Raw genomic sequence first — 21,756 nt, forward strand, 5'->3', positions numbered from 1 at the left:
CCTTATTGGATCCAAATGGACCAATAAGTTTCCAATTGGACTATCATGGGCTTAGAACCCTAATTGGGCTCTAATTGGACCCACTCTTATTTATTTTAACATTTTAGGTCATGTTGGGCCTATAATGAAATGAATTGAAAGCTTTGGGCCATGAATAACCTAAACTAGTCCAATAAAAATATAAAAATCATACTACATTCTTTTAAGCATAAAACACACTCTAACTAACTCAAACTTTGGGCTTAAGGAAAAAGCCCAAAATTTTCTTTTCCCTTTTTAAAAATCTCGGCCCAAAGGCCCAAACCCAAAGAGAAATGGAAGTGTTGACTTAATGCATGCCACCTCATCTTTACCCATAGGATATCCAAGCAACATCTCATGCCTCCATGCAAGCATCACTTCAAAAATCACTTCTTTCTCTTCCTCTCTCTCACTCTCGGCCACATCTCAAACACACACACACATTTCACAAATTCCCTCAAAGAACATTCAAGAAAACTCTCTCATTTCCTCCCCAAAAATTCGAGATTTCAAGAAGCTTTCAAGGAGATCTTTCAAGAAAAATCACCATCTAAGGTAAGGTTTTGCTTGGATCTATGACTTGTATTCTTTATTTATCAAAAATCTCCTCCTAATCCATGCAAAAATCGTGATCTTGCACCCTAGAACCATCTCGAACTCGAGATCTTCATCAAAGGGAGCTTAGGCCAAAAATCACTTCATTTTCCTTCCATTTTTCCTTGCAAAACCGAGTCAACACCCCAAGGTGAGCTTCATACCCCCTATTTTCTGTTTTTATGAGTTTTGGGGGGGGGGGGGGGGATACAAGTGAAAGTGTAGATCTATATGTGTTTTGTATGCCTTGTATGATTTCCATGCTTATATGTATGCTTTTATGTGTTTTAATGTTGGATCTAGCCATTAAACCCCTCAAAACCGAGACATAACTTATGTTTTATGATTTTAGCTTCAAATATATTTCTACATATAAAGTGATACAAGAAAAATAGCTAAGTGGTTAGCAACAATTTTCTTTAAGCTAAAAACACACATTTTGGGCCAAAAATGTGAAAAATACAAAATTAAGGGCCCAAATTGACATTTCACAGATTCTGATGGATGAAATGTGCCAAAACAGTTTCCATAAAACTATTTCTGGAATTATATTCAAATAGAGGATTAAAAACATAAATTTCAAGCTTATTGGGCTAAAAATGAAAATTTCGGCCCAAGGAGGCCCATTATGCGAATTTTTCTGTTTTGGAGGACCAAAACTGTGAATTTCTGTAAAACAGTGGACTATAAGTGTCCCAAATCCTTTTCAAAGGTTTAAAATGCTTTTTAAATTTAAAAAGGACCAAAGTTGCAAAAATTTTCCAATTTGGGCCAAAATTGTCAAAATTGCGAAAAGAAGGGCAAAAACCGAGAAAAACTGCATTTTCAGGGACTTAAACTGTTTTCTATGAAAAATATGCTGGAAAATATTAATTTCAATAATTTTTGGTGTTAAAATGTCAAGAAAAATAGTTTAAGGACCAAACCGGGAAATATTACATAAAAAGGGTTGAAAATGTAAATTTTACAAATAATGAGGGGCTGAAAACAGAAATATTTCAAGGCTAATTCAATATGTACAATTTGATCAAATAATGACACCGCGACTATCGACGAAATACAACTCATTACAATACCAAAAGTCGTTGTTAAACGAATTGGCTCGGTCTCGAGCCAATGGAAATCTACAACTACTAACTCTTCGATACTACGATACATACAAATAACGTTTGGTAATACATATACATACGAGTGTGCACAGACGTCTACGCACCATCTTCGGGCCCCAAAAGTGTAAAATCTTGCTTGTTGGGCCTAGCTAGCCCAATGACCTGATCTTAAGGCCCGAAGACACATATTTTCTACGAAGTGTTGAGTTTCACCGACTTGGCACAACGTAGAGTGACTTTCAATGGCTTGTACCACTGGTCCCCAAGGGTCCTTGGTATTGCTAGAAGAGTCTGCATATTTTACGAGGCGGGTCGGGGACCCCTCGCACGCATATTTTCCCCAACCGGTTAATGGAGTCACCGGGGTCTTCGTGACCTCTTTCTCTTCGGATGTGGGACTACACCTTGTCCGGGCGATTGGATAACGCGATTAGTACTAACGACGCCTTCGGGAATCGTTAGTATATCTACAAACTGGGCGTTTGCGTAACGCGGGTTTGTAGTAAATAATCCTGCTCGAGAACCTTCCAACGTCGCCTGGGACTGACACTGCTATCTTCGTAATGGTTTCAACGCAACTTAATGGATTCCAAAGGAACTAGGGGAACATCGGGTTTTCCTAGGGTTTTCAATACGTACAGATTTGAAATGCATACATTTTCAATGAACATTTTTTTTTACAAGTATAGAAACAAACAAGCATACCTACGGATCTTCACAAATGTTTTCAAAAGCTTACCTTTTCAGAAAATATCGGATTTTCTGGTGGTTTTTCAAACAATACAAACATCCGATTTCAAACACTACTTATGAACTCACCAACATTTCATATGTTGACGTTTTTCAAAATACTTGTATTCTCAGGGAACCAGTGAATCAAGGGAAATCATACTCAGTGACGGTTGTAGTTTATTTTTGTATGAATTGAACAAATTAATTTTTGGGGAATGTAATGTTTAAACAATGTATGATATGTAAACACTACTGGTTGTACTATGTTGATGAATGGTGACGAATGTTGTTATGTTTCATATATATTCAATGTTATGGTATTCAATTGAGTCACGACAGCCCCCGGACGTTTCCGCCGTCTGGTTCGGGGGTGTGACAAACTTGCTCAGTAACTTCTTAGATCTCCTTATTATCATTTTATTGGGTTTTTGGTCCAAGAAGCATGATCTTTGGGAAATGGATGTCCCAAGTGGGTATACTTTCAGATCTAGAACCTTGAAGGGCTCTCATGACATAAAGGTGCAAACTTTATGGCCATTGAAGCCCCATGCAAGCTTTAGGATGTCATTTTGGCCTTTTAAGCTCCAAAAGGCCATGCATGGAGAGTAACAATGAGCGTGGGACGAAACCGGTACCGACCAGTACCGTTCCCGATTTCCCAAAAACCGAATTTTATCAAAAGTTAATCCCGATTACCGAACCGAATTAACATCACCGGTACCGGGAATGGTATCGGTTTTCGGTACTAGTACCGGTACCGATGATACCAAATCTTAAATTTCATGTATTTGAAGTACCAAGTACCGTCCCAAATTTTCAAATTCGGTACGGTTCGGTACCAGTTCCGGTACGGTACCGGTACGTTACCGATATGGGATCGAAATTTGGGACAAACTGCTCATCCCTAATGGAGAGAAAGATGGAAGCTTTACGTGTTCTTGTAGTGTCTAGGGTAAAGATCTTAGTTTATATGCCTTGGTTTAGAGTATTGATGGCGTTTGGATCAAGATTTAAGTCTTAAAGAATTAGGGTTTAAGTTAAACCCATTATGTAAGGCTATTAATAGGTAAAGTTGGAAACTTTACCCTTAAAAATGACATTTTCAGTGTATATGTGAAGTATGAAGCTCAGATCTGAAGAATAGGGGCTTAATCCATTAAGATGAAGCAACAAACTGAAGAACTCGGTGAGTCCATAGAGGAACTCGACGAGTTAGAACAATTTGTCCCAATTCTGTAAAGGGAAGAACTCGACGAGTCTATGGAGGGACTCAACGAGTTGACTCGTATTATCACGATTCTGCTAATCATGGAAACTTGGCGAGTTAAAGAGATGACTCGATGAGTTGAGTCAACTCGGGGTGTTGACTTTAACTGGACATTGACTTTGACCTTAACCTTGATTTTGACCAAGGTTGACCCGTGAAGGGGTCTTGAGTATAGAATGGTATCTAAGGGGTTGTTTTTGTATAGGGCGTGAGTAGAGCCGGTTGCAGGAGCAAATATGTTTCAACTATTTCACCCGACATTTGAGGTGAGTATCCTCTTGTATGAACGGGTTGAAGGCACCAATGTCGGCCCGTATATGTATGCTAGTATGTTCCGGGCTTAGGTCTGATGCCGAGGATAGCCCAATGTAGGTTTATATGCTTCCGGACTTTGGTACGATGCCAGGAAAGCCCGATAAATGTTTGTATGTTTGATGTCTTCGTGATTCTTGCATGTGCTTGTTTATGTGTTCCGCGCTTCGGTCCAATGTAGGGGTAAGCCCGGGGAATGCTTATATGTTACATTATACATTTCTGGATTTCGGTCCGATGTCGGGTGGGGCCCGATGAATGTTTATATGTTTATGTTATATGCATTGTTGATATGTTTATAGGTATATCGAATTTCGGTCAGATGCTGGTGGGCCCGATGTAGCGGGCAAGGCCCAATGTTATGTTATTATGTGATTATGTGTATGGTATGTGGTAGTTTGGAGAGACTTACTAAGCTTCGTGCTTACAATTTTCAGCTTTGGTTTCAGGTACTTCCGGTAGCAAGGGGAAGAGCTCGGGATGATTGTAGTGCACACACCATTTTTCTAGTCTGGGATGTTTATACTCTGATATATATTTGACAGATGTTATGATATTTTAAGATACACGACTTATGATTTTTACATGATGTTTCATGACTATGGTTTTCTTAACGATTTAAAATAAAAATTTTGGAATGTATTTTTGGGATGTTTCATATATGGCTGCAAAAATAAAATGGTATATATTAAAAATTATTACCAAAGAAATGAAATGTACAATGGTTGTTCTATTAAGTTGTGAATACGACCAGAAAATATCATTGAATTTGGTGTCGGTCCGACAGTGGTCTAAATGTGGTCTAATGCCTGTCCAACAACAAGTGACAACTAGTTGTAAACTACGAATGAAAAGTTTACTTAATATTAATGTGTGATTTGTCCAAAATCCTCTTAATGAAAACATTTAAAAAAAATGGTTCTTAGCATTCTTAACCTTTTTGGGTTCTCATTTGAACCACTCCATATATATATATATATATATATATATATATATATATAGAGAGAGAGAGAGAGAGAGAGAGAGTAAAGATCAAATAAGAAGAAAATTTATGGTAGGAAGGTAAGAAGTTTTTTTTCTACATATTTTTTCGCGAACAAACAAAATGATTCATTTGTAAGATGATTTACAAGAAAAAATTCTCAAAAAAACATCTCGATGATTCATTTATACAATGATTTTGTTGTTATTCACTAAAATTGTCATAAAAGTGAATTTTTTTTAATTTACTTAAAAATGAATCATAAATATGTTTTTTTGGGAATTTTTTCTTGTGAATCATCTTACAAATGAAACATCTAGTGATTCATTTATTTTGTTCGTCAATAAAATATGTAGAAAAAAAACTTCTTACCTTCGTACCAAGAAAAATTTCTTACCGGATCTACATCATATATATATATATATATATATATATATATATATATATATATATATATATATATATATATATATATATATATATATATATATATATAGTTAGGTTCATATGTGGATGAGCATCTATTGTGTGGATGTAGGGACCAATCAAAAATTAACAAAAATTAAATAATTAATGAAGTATTAAAGGGTACTTTAGTCTTTATCTATACAATTGAATATTTTTCCATATTTATAATCCCTAAGATCATGAATCCATGATCAAATCCCCTTAAATCCCTCCTGTATCTCAGTAAGCTATCCTTACGCCTCTTTATCAACTTTGTGCATTAATCTTTTCTCCCATAACCGATCACCACCAATCCACCTATAATCTTTGGCTACAATCTTTAAGCTGACCGCAATTCTCCACCTTCTTCAACCTTTGTACAACCCTCTGCCTAGAAGGCCAGGACGAAATCAGAAAACAAAAATGGGAGTTAGCACTTACGGAAACCATATTAGAAAATCATGGGATAGTAATGGTTGTTTCTGGAAATCGCTAAAGCAATTTGGAAACAAATCATCATTGAAAGTATCAGGTAATCCCTTCTTAACCTGGTCCACTATCAATCTTTTCACATTAAACAATTTTTATCTTCTTAATCCGTTGTTCATTCGCAACTTGACTTTTGTGTTATGAGTTCTGGTTTTTCTCATCATCATGATTCATAATTGCAAAATTTAAAATTGCAAAATTTAAAGCTTTTTCCTATGATAAGAAATTTTGCCGTCAAAAGCTACCATTTTTATTTCTTTTTGTCGCTTTTCCTTTTTTACAGACGTCAACGCTATCCGATTCATTTTGTTATGAAATATCACTTTGGGATACTAATGGGAAACCAGGTAAATTATCTCAACCTTATTTGTTTTCATAATTTTACATGATGTGGGTTGTTATGAAATATTTTTAGTCTTTTAATTAATGTTTTGTCTATTGGGTATTTGGTATGCAAGTGATGGTGTTATTGTATCTGATGATGGCGAAGTTGATGAACAAGTTTAGGGATTCATGAGTTTTGGAGTGCAAGTATGTTTATTTTTGTGAATTCCATGATTTCAAATGGAGAGGGTGGCTACTGATTTTGATCACCATGTGTTTGTTAATTTGTTTCAATGAATACAAATATCTTGTGGTTAACCATTTTCATAACAATATTTTAACATTTTTAAGTATTATTGTGTTTTTCACCAACTTCTGAACCTAAAAAAGAAAAGTTCTTCATCTTTTACATTTCCTCAGACAACATATAAGGCTTGATTTTTTATTCTTTGTGAATTGTGATTTTTGTTATACTATTAATTCTTTATTTCTAGTTTTGTACTTTTGTATTTTAGTTGATTGAATGTTTTTTCTTATACTAATTTGTGCTAGGTTCATATGTACATAAAAAATGAAGATCCCCAAACCCATCTGGACTATCTCGACCATTCAAATTACTGGTTTGTTACATTCCTTTTTTTGGTTTGTTTAACATTCTAAAATTTCATTTTGCATTGATATAAAATGACAAGGGGTCATTCTGCCAGAATTGAATCCAATTTTGTCGGAATGGAATCACGAATTTCAATTCTGTTGGAATGAAATCGTGATATTTCATCACTAATTTGTGCATTTTCTATAGTTATTGGTTATTGATTTTGGTGCAATTCATAGGTATTCAGATTTGTACAAAAGAGTTTAGTTTTTTATTTTTCATTTGCTAATGTATTATTGGGTTCTAAACTACAATTGGATTTGGTTTCACAGATCCTTGAAGAACGGACCACAAAATTGAATGTGATTTTTAGCAACAATATTCTTTTAGGATGTATTAGTGTCTTTTGTTAAATTTTGATGGTTTTTTTTTTTTAAAAATTTTAACCAATCTTAGTGTTATTCTTTAACAATAAATATAATTCTTTGCAACAATTACCCATATTCTTTAAGAATTAGTGTAATTTTTGTTTTTTTCAATTGATGGTTCAAGAATCTGTTATTCTTCAAGAAGTTCATTCCATCAAAATATTTATTCTTTTATGGTTCAAGAATATTTGAAGAAACTCATAAATATATTCTGTCAGAATGGCCTGAAATAAAAGAATTATTATCTATTAAAATCATATTTTTAAAATTAAGAGAATTAATTACCCCTAAAAATCCGAAATTTCCTTTTTTAAATATAGTTTATCTGACTAAAATACCATTGATACTAAAATTTATGGGATTATATAGTACAAGATATCTCATACTAATATCATAAATCCTCAACTAATGACCATTCATTCTATTCATCTACTGGTCCAGAATTATCTTTACGACCATACAATAGATGTCATCCACATTATAACCTAGCTATATATATATATATATATATATATATATATATATATATATATATATATATATATATATATGTATATATATATATATATATATATATATATATATATATATATATATATATATATATATATATGTAACATGACTAGGTTAGACACACGTGGAAACTACGAGTTTATAAAATAGACAATGAAAATAAATTGATAAAATATGAAAATTTTAAAAATTCAATACTAAACTATATCGATATATGATTGTCAATATAAAATGCTATTGTACTTTAATAAATATGACTTTAAAAATACTACATGAATCACTTAGTGATAACCTCCATTAACACATGCCTTATCGGAAACCCGAGAACCATCACTAGTCAACCACCTCTATGAGCTCGCACCAAAAAGAAAAAAAAAGAATAGAGGTTGCATTTGTTATGTTTTGTGTATGGCTGCTATTGATTAGAGAAAGAAAAGAAATAGGGGAGGAGAACCTTTTTTTTTATACACAAAGAGCGACAATTATATTTATAAGAGATAGAGTATGTTAAAAGTAATGATTAATGATTTCAAAATTTAAATCATGATTCTATGATATAAAAATCACTTAAATCCATCCGTTGAATTCCATATCCAATTAGAATATAAAGCATATTGACTTTCTACCTTTTAGTCGTAAATTAAAAAATATGAATATGAATCATATTATATACACATCACCCTTTATACTATCATACATTATTTTAGCCTTAATTTTAAGGTCATAATTATCATATGATTATTATTTGACTAACTTTTACTTTTCAATTCATTACTATAACCTAATTATTATTGGCTTTATTATTTAATAATTACATTTTAATTACTAAATTTATTAATATTAATAATTTTAAACTAATTTTTTTTAAGATAAAAAACAATAATAATATTGTTTTCATAGTATAATAATAAAAATAATATTATAAAAAAATAAAATTCCAAATAAATTTTCAACAATTTCTTTATTTTTTTACTTGTAAACCGATAAACTTAATACATTTTAAAAATTTCTATTTTCATAAATTTAATATATTTTATTTTTTGTTAGAGGCATGCCTCTATTTTTAAAAGATAAATCCATAATTTTTTTTTCCATTTTTAATGTTTTTTTTCTTATTAAATCTCAAATTTATGTTTTTATTGAAAGAAAACATTGTCTGTGTTGACATGTATTTGGTAATTGTTTAAAATTTGGTATATGATTATTGTTTATTTCAAGTTTATGTTTTAAATTAAAACTTTTATAAAATGTTGTGTAGGATGCACTTTTACCTTTATATATCATATTGATTAAAAAAAGGATTTTATGGATAAATAGAAAAAATAACAAAAAGCAAGTGAATAGATATTCGATTCCAAACGTGCTTAACCTAAGAAAATGATAATTATCTAAAAAAAATTAATCAAAGTCTCTAAGCATATCATGAAATCAATAAAAAAAATTACTCTAAGTTTAAGTTATCAAAATAATAAAATCCAAATATTAATTTAAATAATTGAAATTTTGTATTTTAAGTTTTTAATGCTCATTAATCATATTATAGTTATCAATACCTAATAGTAGAAGTATCAATCTCGCATATTCTAAAATGCATTTGTGAAATTATATTTTCATACGATAAAAAAACTAACTCGTATTATTTTACAAAATAAAAAAAATAAAAAATAAATAAATAAAAACTTAAAGTGTATTAGATATTTATTTGAATTGATTTGATTGGATTGCATAATATTTATTTGGATGTGAATAAGGATATATGAGATGCTCTTAAATCTTTATTATCAAAACTTTAAAATTTAAGAAAAACTAAAAAGTCATACAACTGTAAAGACTTTGACAACATAAAAAATTGATAGCCAATAAGAAAAAGTCGAAAAATATAGAATAAATTGTAAGGAAATCTCCGGAAAAGTCATAATATTTTAATCTAATTTACGAAAAACTCCCAAACTAAAATTTGCTTATGAAAAAGTCCTAATTACCGGTAAAAATGACGATTTGACCCTATTTTCTTGGTTTACCGGTTTCATTACTTAACCGGTTTTAAAAAAGTCATATTATTTTACCATAATTTACGAATAAGTCCCAAATTATTGTAAAATAATAGGACTTTAATGAAAATAATGGTAAAATAATAGGACTTTAATGTTTTCGGGTAAGTAATGAAACCGGTAAACCGAGAAAATAGGGCCAACTCGTCATTTTTACCGGGTTTTGGGACTTTTTCATAAACCAATTTTAGTTTGGGACTTTTCTGTAAATTAGGGTAAAATATTGGGACTTTTCCGAAGATTTCCCTAAATTGTATTTAAAAAATAATTGGAATGTAAAAAAATCTCAAAAATAAAAGATTTGTTGAAAATTTAAATTTGGTTGCATGGTGTGCTAAAATCATGGTTAAAATCAAGAGATGCAGTTGAAATCAATTAAATTTAATTTAAAATTTTAAAAATGAATTAATAGAGTTAGAGGCTGTTTGGCAGGATCTGAATTTTTAAGAGATCTGAATTTTTATGAGGGTTTGAAATTTTAAAAGCTGAATGTTTAACATGCTGTTTGGTTGGGACCTCTGAATTGCTGTGCTGAATTATTAAAATGACCATTTTACATTTCTGTTTTATTTTTTATTGAATTCAAGTGCTTGTTTATAAAATAACCTAATCAATTTCTTAAATAAATATAAAAAAAATATAAACGTCATATAAAATTCAAATTTAGCATAAATCAAAATTAAACACAGATTTATGATATGAAGAATGGAAAGTTGAAATAATGTGAATAAAACCATTTTATGGAAGACACTGATACTAATGTTCTACCTCTTAATAACCCACAACAAGAGGTAGATAAATATCAAGGGTGTTTAGATAAGGTTGTTGATTTTGATTATTCATGTAGCAATAAATCCACTGTAAGAAGCACATACAAAACCCCCAAAATAACAAATCCAACATGTTTTCTAACAAATGATCAACAAGTTCAAACTTTATACACAATTGCACAAGTATTCATGATAGAAATGCATCTACAAAATATCAAACAAAATTGTATAGTCAGTGACTCAATAGCAAAATATCAAAGAAAATTGTATACGTGTGACTCAATAACAAAAGATGAGCTGAATTTCGATTTTGATACCAAATCATGCACATTTTTAATGCAGAATACATAATGAATTGTTGCAAGTAAACAATTACTACACTTTTTTTTTACATTATAATGTACTGCAATAAAATCAAATAACCTTGACAAGCATTTTGATTGAAGTACTTTTGACAAAATAAAATCAAATATGATTGTGATACCTCAGAAAGAGCAGCGAGGAGAAGAATCATATTAGATAGGGACTTGGATAAGGGTAAATTAACGTTCCTGATATCTCTTTAATGTGCAGCAACACAATCTCTTGTGTTGTTGTGGAAGGCTTCTCGGCAGTGGTAATAGAAGCTGAAATGGTAAGTGAGTTTCTCCGGAGGTTTTGACTAGACGAAAGAGCGATTTTCATCATCGGGTTTTCGAATTTTGATCCAAAGAATAAAAAGGATAATGGTGATGGTGATGATTTGGACAGAAGGGTTGTGGGTTTTGGAGAGATTGGAAGTAAAATTAGTTATGTTGTTAACGAGAATTGACATTCTCCCTTTCTGATTTCGATTTTCGATTTTCAGAAGAACAAAAACGAACCTGGTTTAGGGCACAATACGAAACAACGCGTCGGAGACAGAGCGGCAGCGGCGTTGCAGGGGTACAACGGCATCGATGTTGGGGTGCGGCGTCGTCGGAGATGCGGTGGTGAAGGCAAGCAGACGCACACAGAAAAAGGAGAAGAGGAGGCGTGCTTTGTTCGGTTTAGGGAAAAACAGGAAACACGTCCTTTTTTAAATTTCAGACTTCGTTCAATATCTGAAAAATTAAGAGGTATTTATAATATTAAGAGGTAAAAAATAAGATGTAAACAAACAATCTGAATCTGTATATTTAAGACATTGCCTCTTAATTTTGCAATTAAGAGGTAAACTGTAATAACTTGTGTCAAAAAAATATATACAACATATTTAATCAGGTTATGTTAATAAAAGATGATTAGTTCAAAATTAATGGGTTAATTAGAAGGGAATTATGAGGTATAATGTCTAGAAACCGTCATCCATGATTAGGCCTTAAATTCGAGCAACTGAGGGGATAATAACTGATGAAACCTTAGACAATATATAGAGCTCGAAATTTCTGGCGGAAACCCCACTGGAATTGCAAGAAACGACTGAGATTCAAAGGAGAAATATGAATTGGAAGTTCTTGAAGTATTTCCGGAGTTTCTTGAAATTAAGGTATTATTACTCAATTTAAGTTTGATATTGTTGTTTGGATAGAATTATATGCGTGCTAGATGTATTTTGGTTCAACCTATTGTCTCGATCCGACCCACAACAGGAGCAATTTGAAAAAAAAAAATCTAAAAATAGAATTTTTGAAAATAAAACCTGCAACCCGTATGGTTATAGAATTATTGCTAAATTTTTACGGGAATATGTCAACAAAGGTGGAGATGCTTAGTGGTAATTTTCAAAAAATTATTATACTTTTTTTTGAAGCTACAATATATTCAAAAATGGCAGAAGGTGAATTTGTTTTCGGGTAAAGAAGATGAGTATTCGAGTATATTTTTTTGGATGGGTGGAATTGTTTGCCAATGTTTTCAAATAAATTATTTACAGTTTTAAAACCAAAATATAGTGGAAGCTTACTGACAATACCCAAGCTCGTGTGATCAATCCTTGGGCGTGTCTCCCTTTTATTGCACCTTTTTTTAATGCAAAATGAATCGTGTCTTTTTACTTGCTTGAAATGGTATTTACATAAATGATCCTTACCTTTTGGAAGGCTTGCGGAATCTAACATTGCGCTATATAAACTGGGGTCTTATACGACAACTTCACACGGTTGTATTTTTGGATGCTGTGAATGTTTATTTTTATTCACTTATTTATTTATTTATTTTATATGTTCTTTTAAGAGTGAAACTCTATTAATTTAGCAAGTATTAAATATGACATCATGCGTTGAGATATCCGATTTATGCAATGTTGGCATATATTTAAGTAAGATTTTACAAATGTCATAAATATGTTAGAAAATAACTATTGGTGGGTCGAACGAGATACGTGGGCAGATGAACCAAAATGATCGCATATGATGTTTTTCTAGGATTGTTGTCTTAGGAAAATTTGTTGGTGGAATGTAGGGTGCTTGTAGCGTGTCAAGCTTTGGTTAAGACCTAAACGCCAACAAGGTGATTTTCGTGTGAATTTTGTGGTTGCTTGCATGAAAAGTTGATTCTAAATTATTTGCAATTATATGTTACTGTTGTTATTGCTATGAAAATTTGTGTGAAATTTTATGAATTATTTCATATAAAAGGGTGAAAACAATGGGTGACATATATATAAGAAACAAGTGTATTTACACGGTCTTATTATCAGTCGTCATACAGGGTGTTAGTACGCGGCGGAGAGCTTACGCTCTATTTATCTAGCCGTAAGCATATTTGTTGTGCCCGGCGGAGGAACTTGTTCCCTGGAAATGACAGTAGTTCTCTAATGTGTCATCAAGGGTGGAAAGAAATGAAAAGATTTATATTGATAAATTGTTGCATTATTTTTATTTTATTGACGTCAATATGCATGAAAACCACGAACTCACTAGGCCCTAGACTTACCCATTAGAATTTTTAAATGCACGCAACCCAGGAAATAATGTAGCAAGTGGCAGCCGGAATGGAAATGATAAAGTTCAGACTTGAAGAATGCGACAAGTTTTGAGGAAGACGTAGCGCACCAAGTGTTTACTTAAATTTATATTTGCTTCCGCTATTATTATTAATAATTACATTAGTATTTGAATCTTGAATTTTGGAAATTTTGGGATTATGTTAAGTTATGTTTGTATTTGAAATTTTGGGCGTTACATAAACAAACATGACATTAAATAAAAATTGAATAATTAAAAAATATATGTTAGGATGTCTCGTGTCATTTTATAAATAAAGCTGAAAATTAAATTTAAATTTTTGAAAAAATGATATGTAGCACATAGACATTTTTATTTATTAGATAATATAGATAAATTGTTTAGCAACCAATACACATGAAATCTTTTTAATATTGCATATATTATAAATTTTTTTTTTTTTTTTAAAAAGAGATACTATAAAAGTTCAAATGAGTTTTAACATAATACGAAAAAATAGATTATAGAAATAGTAATTGTGATCATTCGTCCAATATAAAATAAGATACCAGATTAACAAGCAAGAAACTAGTTATCGATTGGTCAATTTCTCACTATTTTACTAATTAGGTATCTTATGATTATAAATATATTTCATAAGCCTTTAGAACAATGAAATTAGAGAAATATGTTTAAATATAAAAAGTAGTTAATTACTTTTTATGTGCATTTTTTGTTAATAAATAAGGATTGGTAATTTTGGTTTGCCCAGAGTCATATCCATGGCCTAAATGTTGTGTGTGTATTGCATGTGGACCTATTATTAGATCGATCACGAAAACATATGTAAATTACAGTTTTGGCCTTTGTGGTTTGTAATTTCATAAATTTTGGTTATATTTTTGAAAATTTGATGATAATGATCATTATATTGATCGTTTTTACAGTAATCCTTAATAAACCTCCTTTAACTATAATAGTTAATGAAGATTTTAACCTTCCTTTGTTTTTCCCCCATTTTGTTCTATGTGATTTTATTTATTAATGTTTAATAGAGTAAATTACATTGTTTTCCTAAGAAGTCACCGTCACCATCACTAGGACAAGGTTTGTTGATTTTAAAAGTTTGTGTAAAAAAAATAAAAATAGACCTTTAAATACAATTTTTTATATATAAGCAAAATAAATTTAAGAGGATGATTTGTCACGAAGAAAAACTTAAAAGTAAATAAATTAATTAAAAATGGGCATATGGAATTTTATAAAAGTTTAGGGACTAATTATTTAATTTCTATAAACTGATTTGTTAAAAGAGTTGGAAGGAGGATTGATTGTGAAATATATACAATAAAGGAATGGCTAAACTATAATTTGACATAAAAAACGTAAAGATAAGGAGAACCCGTCTTGATTCTTAAACAAAATGTACATTTTAACCATTTGGGCTACACAAATTATATGTAAAACTTTGAATACACTAATATATATATATATATATATATATATATATATATATATATATATATATATATATATATATATATATATATATATATATATATATATATATGTGTGTGTGTTAGGTTATTTTGTTTTCACTATCTATTGTGTGCATGTATGACTGATTCTGGACCAATCATTTTAGTTATTTTAAGAAAGTAATTAATGCATATTACATGTTGCAGATATAATGAATATTAATTACATCTTCAACATTTAATATGCATTAATTATTTTCTTAAAATAACTAAAATGATTGGTCGGGAATCAGTCATACATGCACACAATAGATAGTGAAAACATTTGAACCTAACTCATATATATATATATATATATATATATATATATATATATATATATATATATAATTTGATTAAAACTTGGGCCTTATTTTTTCGGAGCCTTGTGTGGTCACACCAACCCCCCTAGGGTCGGGCCTGACCACCACCACCCGCTAATACTAACATCCGTCATCGCTTAAGCTTGTTGACCACCACCACTTAAAGCTTGCCTTCCACCACCATCACACTCAAATTTCTAATATAGAGCAAAACCAAATCGAAATCCTAATCCAAACCTACATGGGATATTGGGATCAGAGCAAGGATTAGGGTCTATACTCTATATTGTGAATGATATTGTTTGGTTCGAGACTCGAATTTTTGAATAATGTGATGAAAACTGAAAACGAAATAAATGGTGCTCAATTTCTCAAACAAGGTATTTTATTTTTTATTTGTTAATGTTATAATTAAATATTAATTATTAAATAAATATAAAAGAATTATATTAAACAAAGGATGGGTCAACCATGTTAAAAATTTCAACCCTAGACCAAACTCATTTAACTACACGCGTTAAACGGAGTGACTTACTGAATTAAACAAGTCACAAATCTAAAATCAACAAGCTAATTTTGATTCGGGTCAGTTTGCTTTTTGCCCAGCGCCTAGTGTTAAGTTTTAACTAACCTACAAAAGGCACATGGTGACAGAAAATGAAAAAAGAATATCTTTATTTAGTGGGTTCAAAAGGTTTATACTTTATAGGTTATACTTCGAAAGAAAGAGCAGTGATTACATATTATTCTTAATTTATCCGCAGTGTAAAATTAGAAACTGCATATTAATTGATAAATTGGCGTTGAAGAATAGGAGTAAGGTTACAGTAATGAGTAATGACCGCTACAGCTTTATTAAACCTTCTTCAATTATAAGCCATGCTGATATGATAACTTAATGTTGTTGATTAAAACTTAAAAAAAAAAAAGGTATCCTTTTGTATATTGGTCACACAAGTTACATAAGAGAGCAACTAAAATACAACTTCCTCTTTTAGGCGCCTACTGATCAAGAGAAGTGTAATATCTTCCTACATTATGTGTCTAGTTATCTGCCTAACAATATGATTATGTCACTTGACATAATCTTAATTAAGCATTAATGTACAAATTAGCTATATTCACTTGGTTCTATATATGTTTTTCAAACTTAAAACAACATCGTTTTACTTTGCATATGGTTTATATTGTAGCTGATATAACTATCAGTACGTTAAAATTTGAAAAGTCAGAAAAAACCAAAACCAAACTTTGTATTCGGTATATGGTTTGCACTAAAACGAACCAATATTGGACTTATATAGTTCTTGGTTTTATCATTAACACGTTTCAAAATTTGATCCCATTCAAACCTACTTGGACAAGACACATAACTTTCATATAATTTTGTAAAATTTATTTGCTTTTTTTTCTTCAAAAGATCAATGTTATAAAATGACGACCAACAGTACGCCAGTTTACTTTTAGGTAACTTACTAATTTATCTTTGGGTTGTATTCAATAGATCGCTATTTTTTTAGGGGTAGTACTGAATCTTATGTGATGCCCAATATGACATTCAATAAGAAATAATTTGTTCATTTAGGTCTAAATGATAGTATGACATAATATTCGTATATTTGCACTTTAATAGTATAATGAAAAAACAAAACTAATGACCCATTATGTACAATTAAATAATTTCAAGGAACATATCTCACCCTCACTTCTAAAATAAATAAATAAAATCCAAGGAAGGGGGAGATAACACGTAACCCTCATTATATAATATCATATATCCTATGTTATTAAAATCAAAATATTGTTTTGATCCAGAAAAACGAAAATATCAATCCTTTACATACTTTGTACATTAACCAATATATATAGTTACATTATAAAATATACTATATCACAAGATCATGCAGATAACCAAACCAAAACCCAATGAATGGACCACCATATGGAAACCGAACTATTCGGCTAGCATTATTATCACCATAGAAACTGTTACGAACACAAAACTACTCAACCCCACAAAACTTTTACAAAAAACGTATCATGAGAAACGAATTTTAATAAATGAAATTATCCAATAATCTATTTTAGAATAAACCATCTCATGTGAACAACTCTAAACAGACTGCTAAAGGTTCCTAATGGAGGAAAATTTTTCATTATTTCGTAATGAAATTAATTTGTATACAACTAATTACATTTGCTTCACCAGGTGACTAACTAGCTAAACCTCCAATCATATATTACCATTTGTGAAAAGGGAATTAAAAAACGTTACACAATCATATCAGTCTATATTAAAATTAAAATTAAAATTTTAAGTAAGTAATAAATCATTGATGGTGTGTAGGTTTCATTTCACAATCATTGAACTCCGTTAATGTGAGTCAGCAAGAAAGGAGAATGTCAGAAACTATCAAAAACAGTCACTTGCTTTTGCCTATTTAAACACCAAATGAGCACCTCATTTTATCTATAAACACACACATGACACACCTACTTATAAAAATGATTGGATTTAGCTTAAAAAACTTGACATTTGTTCTTCTAACTGCATGTTTTATCTGGTTTTCAAATGCTGCAAATTCACAGTCGGGAGGTTCAATATTTAATGTGCTCAATTATGGAGCTAAAGGAGATGGTTTATCTGATGATAAAAAGGTTAGCTACTTGTTCCTCTTCAACTACTCATTCTCATCAAAGGTTGTATTGAAGAAAATATATACCGAATGAATAAATAATGTTTGTCTGGAATAGTGGAATAAGTATTGTATGAACAAAGTTAATTTGTTTCTTTTTTAACTAAATGATCATTTTACCATTTTCTTGAGAAAAAAAAGTAAATGCCAATTTTACCCTTTTCTTAAAAAAAGAAGTAAATTACCGTTTTACCCTTAGCTTAATAAAAGGAACATTGTATTTGTCCATTTGCCTTTCTAATTAAGTAAAAGAGAAACAATCAGATATATCTGTTTGGATATTTAACCTTGTGTGGATTATCATTAAGCTATATATGCATTAACATTCATCAACACACAAAAAGGTAATTTTATGTTACTTACTCACCAAGGGGTGTAAGTGTAACAGGCATTTGAAGCTGCTTGGGCAGATGCTTGTAAAGTCACCACGTCAACAATGGTGGTGCCATCGGGTTATAGATTCCTCATGGGACCCACTTCATTCTCCGGTTCGAATTGTCAAAGAAATATTAGTTTTCAGGTATATCAAGAGAAAAACTATAAAAAAATAATAATAATTTATCAACACACACACACACAGGCATCATTTTATCTAAAATATAAACTATTTTTGCAGGTTGATGGTACAATTTTAGCTCCAACCAGTTCAAGTGCATGGGGTTCTTCGGGTGTTGGCCAATGGATTGAATTCACACAACTTTTAGGGTTCACAATTAAAGGAAAAGGCGCATTTGATGGAAGAGGCTCAGTTTGGTGGACCAATAGACAGGTGGCAAAAACCAAGCCAATGGTAAGGACCAAGTAAATTCATAACTGTAATATGTCGACATTGACAATAATATACTTTTTTCTCACACAGGCTCTGAGGTTTTCCAGCAGTTATAAAGTAACAGTCACAGGCATAACAATCCAAAACAGTCCACAATTCCACCTTACATTCGAAGACTGTGATGGAGTTTTATTACACCATTTCAGCATCTCATCACCTGGTGATAGTCCTAACACAGACGGAATTCACTTACACAACACCAAGAATGTGATAATCCATCATACAAATCTTTCTTGTGGTAATTTCTCGGTTTCATTTCCTTTTAAAAAGAGTTAAAACTTGTGATGAGCTTATTATGATACTTGAATGCATGTGGGATGCAGGAGATGATTGCATATCTATACAAACAGGATGCAAAAATGTGCTTGTACATAATGTGAATTGTGGGCCAGGGCATGGAATAAGCATTGGAAGCTTAGGGATAGATGGCACAACAGCATGTGTGTCCAATATTACTGTTAGAGACATCAATATACATGGCACAATGACAGGTGTCAGAATCAAGACATGGCAGGGTGGGGATGGGTTAGTTGAAGGAGTTGTGTTCTCAAACATTCAAGTTTCTGAAGTTGAGTACCCGATTATGATTGATCAGTATTATTGTGATCATAGTAGATGTAAAAATGATACATCTGCTGTCAGCATAGCAAATATTATGTTTGAAAATATACAGGGAACTTATACAGTACAACCTGTGCACCTGTCATGTAGTGACAGCAAGCCTTGTATGGACTTAAAGTTAACTGATATTCAGCTCAAACCAAAACAAGAAGGTTACCATATGCATAAACCATTCTGCTGGAAGGCTTTTGGAAAGTTGAATGCTCCCATTATCCCTGAAGTTGATTGTTTACAAGAAGGAAACCCATTAAACAGTTGGGGTTACAATGATGCTCAATGTGCAGCATAGCCTAGATATGATTTCGAGCATTTAGTTGTGAGATCTATGTGATTAATTGCTGACCTCTTTTTAGCTTGGTGGTGGATATGTATATAGGATTGGTTGTGTTTCTATAGATTCCTGGCTCTTATTGTGTCATTTTATGCACAAACTGAAAAGAGAAGGTGTAGTCATGGTATTCATCTTGTTGTCAGGAAATAAGGGGAGACATTAACAAAACTGTAACCGTAAGATGTAGTAATTAGTTAACACCAATAACATCCTCTAGTCTATCAAATTAGCAGATTATTTGAGGACATGTAGTTACCTTAGAAGTGAAGGAAACATGTATACATTAAAATATCGGCAATTAGCCCTTTAACAGTCTGATTTCGTGTAGAATGATATAATGTACTAAAATAGTTCTACTAATCTCTATACGTGTCTTCAAATTTTGTGTGCTATTTTAGATATATTAACGTGTTTTCCGGACATATATATCAACAAGATAACACTCTACAAATTAAAATCAAAACAAGTACTCCACTGATCGAAGTGAATATTGTACTCTATGGCATTGTCAAGTAATTTCTTGTTTATTTGTAGCATGATCTCAATGTGTTATGAGTGTTAAAGCTGTAAATATATGTGGAGCCCCATATTAACTCACCAAAAGAGCTCTTGTGGAGAGAAGATGGACTACAACATATATAGCCACTTATAAAACCGTGTCGTACCGATGTGAGATATACTAACACTCCCTCTCAGAGTCGGAGGTTCCATGAAGATAAACATGGATGTGCTGAGCCACGGGGGTGCGAGACACCAACTTTGATACCATGTAAGATAATGACTTGATTGATTCTCAAAATAGAATTACATAAGAATATATAGAGAATACTTAAAGTCTGATGGCTAAACCCTAAAGGGCTTGTGCTTAAACCCTAATCACTAACAAAAGCAAATGATTATTCCATAGTTGAACACAATCAATTTGATGAAATATCATGATACTATGTATTGTTGAATCAAACATTACATGGAATAATTCAATAATACCTCTTAGTAAACAATTTTGGGAGGTAATTTTCTGTACTTTACGATTGATAGAAATAGGAGTACATAGGAAAATATATAGAAATAGGGGTACATAGGAAAATATATACAGAGCAAGCTAAAACAGATCCTATAATCACGATAACTAAAAAGGGAAAATACATCAATATAGGCTATAATTGTTAACTGTGGAAAAGCCTCCTTGATTAGGGGCGTTGTATTGCAATGAATATAAATATCAACATAATTTACATAAGGGGTCCCTATACTATACATAAACAGAATAAGTAACATATAACTTAACACACCCCCCCAGTTTGAGCATGGGGTTTACAAATGTTTAAGTTGTGCCGAAAATCAAAAAATACCTGAGTGGGAAGGCCCTTAGTAAATATGTCTGCAAACTGGTGAGCCGATGAAACATGTAAAACACGCACATGACCAATGGTAACATGCTTCCTAACAAAATGTATATCTATTTCTACATGCTTGGTACGTTGATGCTGTATCGGGTTTGATACCAAATACATGGCACTCACATTATTGCAAAACACAACCGTTGCTTTAGACAATGGACAAGATAACTCGAGAAGGAGATTACGAAGCCATGCTAACGTTTGGAAGACAATGACACGAGATTATCGCCAAGATAAACACAAAATCCAGACGTGGACCGGCGAGTTTTGGGACAACCCGCCCAATCAGCATCAAAGTATGAGACCAAGCAATCAACAGAAGATGGCCGGAGAGAAAGGCCAAATGAGAGAGTACCCTGAAGATAGCGAAGAATGCACTTGAGAGCAAGAAGATGAGGTTCACACGGATCATGCATAAATAAACATACTTGTTGAACAGCATAAGAAATATCTGGACTAGTGAATGTTAGATATTGTAGAGCTCCAAAAAGCTCCGATA

The 21,756-nt window shown here is 31.6% G+C and overlaps 1 protein-coding gene across 1 annotated transcript; it reads left to right on the forward strand.

Moving 5' to 3' along the window:
• Positions 1 to 17,885: 17,885 nt before the first annotated feature.
• Positions 17,886 to 20,017, forward strand: LOC111906450 (polygalacturonase At1g48100). Its single transcript, XM_023902213.3, has 5 exons — positions 17,886 to 18,038; positions 18,465 to 18,596; positions 18,693 to 18,866; positions 18,936 to 19,143; positions 19,229 to 20,017. Exons 1-5 carry the CDS (start codon positions 17,886 to 17,888, stop codon positions 19,813 to 19,815), a joined length of 1,254 nt encoding a protein of 417 aa, XP_023757981.1. The 3' UTR covers positions 19,816 to 20,017.
• The last annotated feature ends 1,739 nt before the right edge of the window (positions 20,018 to 21,756 follow it).

This window comes from Lactuca sativa, chromosome 3 (genome assembly GCF_002870075.4).
Source record: "Lactuca sativa cultivar Salinas chromosome 3, Lsat_Salinas_v11, whole genome shotgun sequence".
Taxonomy (NCBI): domain Eukaryota; kingdom Viridiplantae; phylum Streptophyta; class Magnoliopsida; order Asterales; family Asteraceae; genus Lactuca; species Lactuca sativa.

What these genes read in the sequence shown, in the direction of transcription:
- LOC111906450 (XM_023902213.3), top strand. Translation starts at nt 17,886, where the DNA reads ATGATTGGATTTAGCTTAAAAAACTTGACATTTGTTCTTCTAACTGCA. An exon ending in TGGCAAAAACCAAGCCAATG is followed by an intron (nt 18,867 to 18,935) that starts GTAAGGACCAAG and finishes TTTCTCACACAG; the next exon opens with GCTCTGAGGTTTTCCAGCAG. An exon ending in TCATACAAATCTTTCTTGTG is followed by an intron (nt 19,144 to 19,228) that starts GTAATTTCTCGG and finishes TGTGGGATGCAG; the next exon opens with GAGATGATTGCATATCTATA.